Source organism: Mya arenaria, chromosome 6, assembly GCF_026914265.1.
Source record: "Mya arenaria isolate MELC-2E11 chromosome 6, ASM2691426v1".
NCBI classification, from domain to species: Eukaryota; Metazoa; Mollusca; class Bivalvia; order Myida; family Myidae; genus Mya; species Mya arenaria.
Window position 1 is genome coordinate 16944004 of NC_069127.1, and position 7473 is coordinate 16951476.

At 33.5% G+C, this 7473-nt stretch overlaps 1 protein-coding gene across 1 annotated transcript; it reads right to left on the reverse strand.

The window, feature by feature from the left end:
- Nucleotides 1-214: 214 nt before the first annotated feature.
- LOC128236811 (uncharacterized) lies at nt 215-5184 on the reverse strand. Its single transcript, XM_052951921.1, has 2 exons — nt 4120-5184; nt 215-3679 (listed from the first exon to the last, which is right to left on the reverse strand). The coding sequence occupies exons 1-2, from the start codon at nt 5123-5125 to the stop codon at nt 3450-3452; spliced, it is 1236 nt and encodes a 411-aa protein (XP_052807881.1). The 5' UTR covers nt 5126-5184; the 3' UTR covers nt 215-3449.
- Nucleotides 5185-7473: the final 2289 nt, after the last annotated feature.

Genomic DNA, 7473 nt, shown 5'->3' on the forward strand with positions numbered 1-7473 from the left:
GTGGCTGGATTTAAGTAATTAGCTATGGTGTGGCTGGATGTAAGAAGCGTTGAGCCTTGGCGTGGCTAGATGAAAGAAGGGTTGAGAATGGACTGGTTAGATGTAAGAAGCATTAAGCTATGGCGTAGCTTCTAGCTGATCTGTTATTGTTCCAAGTCTTTATTAATGTCGCATGTTCAAGGCAATGTGAAGACAGGCCAAAAAACAATACTGCTTATTTTTCAATGTTTATTTTAAATAATGAGACATGTAAACATAACAGATGATCATACAACATTGATTTGGAACCAGTTACACATCAGTCATTAACAATACATCAAACTGTCCAACTGTTTTAACTATTGCCACATATTTTCTATTCTTTCTCTTAACACAAAAAATCACTTACGCAACATATCTTGTTCTAAACAGGCAAAATATCAGTTCAAACTTAAGTGTAAAAAGTTTACCATGTTATGTAACACTGTAATGTGTAAGAAATGTTTCGCTCAAAAGTGCATACATAGGAATTAAAAAAAAATTCTAACGCAACATAGACATAGACATTGTTTTCAAGTGTAAATTTTATCAGCGTTTGGAATAAATCATAGTAAAACTAAACATGTTTCTTAAGAAAATGTATTGTTTAATTTTTTATTGAAATTGAACCCACATCTGCATCCATGCTTCACTAGAGGGGAATGCACGGTCACATTAAGTGTTTATGGAACCTGTCTCAATAAAGGATATTGAATGTTACTTTGAAAATCTTAAAGAAGAATAGAATTCCACTTTATGACTAAGACGTTTATTGTAACAGGCACCAGGTTCATAACTAAACTTATACACAATGGTTCTTCTACACCGTCACGCAGAATATAATATAAAACTACTCAAAATCTTGGCATTATTACAAATTATAAAGCACATTTAAACAAGTAATACAAAGGACGGCCTCAGAGTTTAAAATACCAGTAACAGAGATAGATATAAACAAACGTAAATTGTACATCATGTTTATTTTATGATTACAATAGTCATGTCACGTTTTGATAACACAAATTCTGTATGTTAAAGCTTCACTCTCACAAATTTACAATTTTTACAACCTTTTTTAATTTTGTTCTTGGAAAGAGCAAACCTTTGCATAAATATCTGCAAACCAATGATATAAGATTGCTGACAAGAGATCAGATCGCAGATTTTCATATTTCCATTCGAAAATTAATGTTTTATCGCTTAAACCTTACTCACGGTTTAAAAAAAAAATGCATAAAACATCAATTTTTAAAAAATAAAGTATAAAAATCTGCGAAAATCAGCAGTCCTATATAACTGGTTTCCATGGATTTTCGCCAAAATAAGCTCAACTCAACTCAACTCAACTCAACATCTTTATTTCCCCCATGGCTGGAGATATTCATGGTATATACAAACATTTATAGACATAGAACCTATATAATATATGTATAATAATAGTACAGTTCTAAATTATTGCGTATTGGTGTCAAAATATTTATACAAACATTGCAGGATATAGCTTCATATCTAAGTATAAATAGAAAGCTTATATTCTACATGCAAATAAGATTAGTCTATTTGACTTCCATGATAGTATAGTTGTATGTGATTCGCCGCTTGGATGCAAAAATCTTGTCAAAACGAAATACAAGAGATTTGCAGCAGCGAGTTATAGCATACATAATTTTGTTTACGTTAGAAGGATAACATGAGCATAGATTAATTAATTAATTGATCGTTCCAAGACAATAAATAAAAAAAGTTGTTAAAACGTTCAATCTGTGAGAGTGCAGCTTTAAAGCTTGTCATGTTAAATTTTAACACATACTCGCAACATATCACATTCTTGCAACTTCTAAGGTTAGGCTGCAACTAGAAATAATATTCACTTTCATTTATAATCCAAACAGGGGAAAGCAGACGTGTTTAGCTAAATTTCGTATTTTTACACATACTTTTACTAGATATATCATGTTAAAATACAATTTAAGATCTTATTGAAATAATTGTTTTAAAACAAAATCTTATTAAAGACATCATTCAAAGTCATTAATTATATATATACAAGTACCAAACATAAGAATTGAAATTAAAATGAGGACAACTAAAAACTAGATGGAAATCTACAATAAACACAACGCTACATTGCATTACAATGAACTCGTAGGTATCTATATTTATCATTTACATAAACATAAAATTTATTAGCACATAATAGAATAGTTCAACTGAAATGTGTGACAAGTATAAAGTCATTCATATAACTATTTATTTCCTATAAATCACTAACAAAATTAATAGACGACACATTTGTCTTTGTTTATCAAGGTTTACTGCCCTTTAGAGCAAAATAAGGGGCATAACTCAACAATTATTAAAGCCAGAGTTATGGGCCTAGCTATGCATGTGAATGTTGTCCCTTGCAAATTTGGACCAAGTTACACTATAATAACCAAACCAGTTATTTATTGTGCAGAAACAGACAAGGTAGAAGAAGATTAGGGTTGGGACAAGAATCTTCAGTAGAACATTTAAGTACAAGCTCTATAAAATACATTGAAGCATTATGTTTTAAACACATTTTTACACAATGAAATGTCAAGAAAAAATAATGATGAAAAATAAAATACACAGAATAAAACAATATAAAGCCTGATATCAAGCTCATCAAACAGGTAGTTTTCCAGGTAATTATTAGGACCACGCTAGGTTGTTGACAAATTTTGAGGCGTGGGTGGGGTAAAAAAAATCAGTTAATCGGTATATCGTTGTGTGAATTTTCCGGGAAGTTCGTATTATGTATAAAAACGACAAACAGTTCAAAAGACAATTGATGATGATATAACATTATATTTCTGTTCTAACAGTTGCTTATCAAAGATTCATTTCGGAATAGCCTCACTGCAATACATGATAGAACAAAAATGGTTTCCAAAAAAAACGGTAATGATTTCTTGCTATTTACGGCAACTGGCATAATTACAGGAATCCCACATTTTGATTGAATATTCTTAATATGCACATGTCACATTTCGAATAAAAGACGTGCGTGTGAATAATAAAACAAATAAAAATTCCGAACAATCACAAAGGAATAAAAAGACATTGTCTATAAAGATAAAGGATCAGCTTTGATCACGGAATCTTTCGAGCGTCATGAATTAAACAAATTGCTGAACTTATGTACGGAATAATAATTTGATCAATATATTGATAAAATCAAAAAGCAGAAATAATTGTCAGTCAATATTTTATATATATATATAAGCAATGGAAGCAAAATTATCATATTCAGTTTCATTAAGTGTATATTATTGTTAATTTCATTGATTTGTTACAATGGCATATACGGTGCAGTGAACAGTAGAATAATAAAAAGAAATTCACCCAGAATATTCACATGTAAATGCACCATTTTGTCATGAACAATAGTGACATATGACTATCAATCAAACCATAAGTCCGATAAGCAGCGCTGCGAGCAAAGACACCAAGCTGGCTCCCATGGTATGTATATAGGGTCCCGCGCATGTAGTCTGTTCCGAGACCGCGTCGTCTGCTAGGACGGTTTCCGAGAAATGCACTGTCATGGTCTGCGTGTAATTCTCAAAACGCGAACTGTTGAAGTAGAAGTCGACCTCGCTTTCCAAACCTCTGTAGGACTGAATCACGTACCAGCCTAAAATATATCAATACTTATTGTATTACTGTTGAACCAGTACACGGGTTTCTAATAAATGTTTTTTTAGATCAAGACTATTTTTCCATTTTGTTGAACACAGTAGTGAACGTAAGCAACATCATTGTTGCTCGTATAATTAATGTTTAGAATAATTATACTTTTATTCTAATACTTAACAAAGTATTCATTTTATATGTGTTTCCATTCAGAAATGGTCGGAACATATCTGTACAAGTTTTGCGTTGTTTAATGCATCATATCTTCCAAGGAAAGCGTTTGTTTGGCGTTTTGGCAAACTTTTTCATGGGAAGAAGAAGAATTTGCATTAAATAAATATTTTTTAAACTGCATTTTCTGAAGAAAACAATAGTCGCGGCTAATCCGACAACCGAAAACTTAATTTGGTGTTGCCTATAAGGTAACATAAAATGTTTTACCATCTGTTGTAAAATACTTGAGAAAATTCTTTTGTCTGCCGATGAGCTTTGCAACAGCGGTAGGAGCAGATTCATTGTTGTCTTTCTTTTTGTATATAACGCACTTCTTTCCGCTGTCACATGACTGAATGCAGGTATAATGAACCCCGGTTTCATTGGCGTCGTTGGATATGAACAGGTCCCCTGTATCTAAGATAACGCCTATCAGCTCATAGTTCCCATATCTCTCCGTCAAAAGGGATTCCATGTCTTTTATGTTTGAACAGTTTCGCATGTCTTCCTTAAGATATTCTTCCATCTGGCCGTCGCACTTGTTCATTATTGGAAGAATATCCTGGTTATAAATCTTTAGAAATATATCTCTCCAGTACTCCAGTTCTTGTGTCAACGTTGAATTATACTTAAGTGAAATGGACATCAACTCAATCGATGATGCAATTTCAAGTTCATTCCAAATAAGATTAATTAAGTGCAGAATATATTGATAAGAGCACCTGTTCCTACCTACAAGGATTTGAAATAAAGACTCAGTTTGACCAGACGGTATTCCAAACATAACATCTGCTAAACGTCGTAAAGCACGGACGTTATTGTCTACTTGATCCAAGAACTCTTGTTTATATTGTTCCTTCTCTTCTTCGACAGCATTTATATACCTTCCAAAATATATAACCAAGTCTTGTATAACTCCTTTCACCTCGTCGAAGGATTTGAAACGGTTTTGTAAGTCAATTTCTTCAACGAAAGTTTTCACATAGGTCAGAATCGAGTTAACAGTATCCTGGAGCCTATCGAGTTTATCGGACAACTCCTGTAGTTTCTGAAAATCGTCTTGTTGGAACACACCAGCTAGCAAATCTAAACCTCCAATCAAATCCAATGCCAGGTTTAGACCATTTGACAGAAAGTTGGATTCCCCTTTTCCAGATATTTGATAGGTAAGAGTTAAACTCAAACAAATAAACAGCAAACCTCTGACAGGTCGAGCTGTAATAAAGTTGCCCATCTTGAAAAAACTGAAGCTTGAAGAGCTATTCTGTTTATTTGAAGTAAGATCTCGTCAGTACTCTGACTGTTTTGGCAGTTGCCAACGGATTTTAATAAACATATAATTAGTTTTGGTCCGTTTTTCTGACGCATACAACTTGGGATTCCGAATGCGCAATGTGTTCCCAAAATTAGCTTAATCTAAAACCCATATCACTTCAAAAATGCACCTAAACAAAATACCTTTTGCTGTACCTTTGAAACTTGGCCAATAAATTGATTAATCAAAGAGCACAAATATTTATAAATCGCGGCTAAGTCTTTCACGTTTACAGACTTTTGTAAACATGCACATGTAAAAAAAAACTCGTGTATCATAAATCATTGGGCAAATTAATCAAATATATTTTTCTCGATCGTTCATTCACTTTAAGCTGTTTGCACACATGCTGTGTCATCATGATTTTCAATTTGTTATCATGGGTCCCCTCAAGGGCTAGAATGTAAAACAATAATAAAGGTATTAATTTAGAAATTCCAGGAGTAAAGCAAATTAATGTAAATCAGCATATTACAAGACGGAATGATTAGTGACTGTTTTATTAACAAATACAACGATTTCTTGTTTAAGAGATTTGTTGACGTGCTTCAAATGATTCGTCATTGCCTCTGTATTTCCCACCGAATAATAAAATAATTTCCGTTTCAAAATTTGCGAATGCTCGTCTGCTTGTGTGTCGATTGGCGATTATATGAATATTGGCGAGAAGGTACGGTGTTATCGTGCAGAGGTAGTATATAAGGTTGTCGGCGGCGTGTTTGCGCCATTCGAGGTTTCTATCTTTGACAACAAGTGGCGTTTTGTTAAGAATGTCGAAGCCAGAAAGCGATATTAAAAATGGAAGTAGGAGTAAGACAGTAAATGGCGATATTTTGTAGTCCAAAGTCGTATTGGAGTTTAGAGAGTCTCAAAAGTAACATTTAGGAGGACTCGGAGTGAATAACAAAAACTGTAAAAGAAAGGTACGTGAAGACAATTTCGTAACATTGCGAAGTCCGCCTAACGAAAGACATTTTCAATTCAACTCTGAAAGTTTCATTGATGAAGCTCAAAAGAAACCAAAACATAGAAACAAGCTAATAAGAATAGCTGGTAAGTCGTCGGCTGGTTGGGCCACTATACTCGAATATGAGAAGAATGATGTCACCAATGACATTGACGACGATTAAATAAAGAACCTTTTTTATATTGATTTAATGAAATTATCATACTAATTCTTCGAACTTACACATAAAAGAGACTGTGCGGAATATGATTTTTGCAAATCCTAGTAGATAAACATCATTGTTGAAATAACCTCATTAAAATTACTTATCAAAATGGGTTCTTTTTATAAATTGTAACTAGAAAGTCTTCTTTAGACAGCTTAATGATGCTTTGTTATTAAAAGAAGCTTTTGGTTCACATTCCATTCGAGGTAAGTTTTTTTCGATATCTGAGTCTATGAAAGGTGAAATGGTTCCTTTAATCCTCTCAATAAAATTAACAATCGATTCCATTTGACTTGTTTTATGCGTGATGTGCGTGTCACATTGCACGTTTTACGGATGTGATTTTGTTGTGTTTTGAGTAGCTTGCTGAATATTTTTATCTATATATTATCGTTAACAAACATGCATGTGTTCTGAAGAAGAGATTTACTAATTAGGACTAATTTGATCTTTTAAAATTTTAGATTTAGTTTTGAATTTAATGCTCGCGGTTACAATGTGGTACAATTAATTTACTTTCGATCATGCTTTTCGATGAAATGTGGAGTTTTATCAGTGAAATAACAACAGTGAAAATATCAATTCAATTATTTACTTATTCTGCCCACAGTCTTTTCGCAGTTTTCGCAAACCACAGATCACCGGAAGATCTACCATGGAGAGTCAGCCCAATAGCAGATTGACCGAAAATCATCTGCTATGCGTGCGGAGAAGTTTGCCGTTTCGCCAGTGATTGCCCAGACAATTGCCGCAGATATCCGGGGGCCAGATCCTTGGGTACAGGAGCGACGGCTTCCGCGGGGTAAAACCAGCCATTGGAAACACGGAGCCAACTACCGCGAGACACAGAAAGCCTACCGCTTGAGGATAATTAAAATAAGTACTGGACTTTTGCAAATTGTTTTGATGGTTTTCTAGATACTGATGTTCAACATATATTTTGTGAGAATGTCGACAGATCTATTTCATTGTCTGATTATTCGGTAAAAGGAAGATAAAAACATTGTGCACACTTTTTTAAACATACTGTCGGTGCTAATGAGGATGTGTTGTCCGTTATTGAAAACGGTTTTGTAATACCATTTATTAACGTTC

Coding starts and splice junctions, on each gene's coding strand:
- LOC128236811 (XM_052951921.1), bottom strand. CDS start 5,125: ATGGGCAACTTTATTACAGCTCGACCTGTCAGAGGTTTGCTGTTTATT. Junction 3,680..4,119: donor CAAGTATTTTACAACAGATG/GTAAAACATTTT, acceptor GATATATTTTAG/GCTGGTACGTGATTCAGTCC.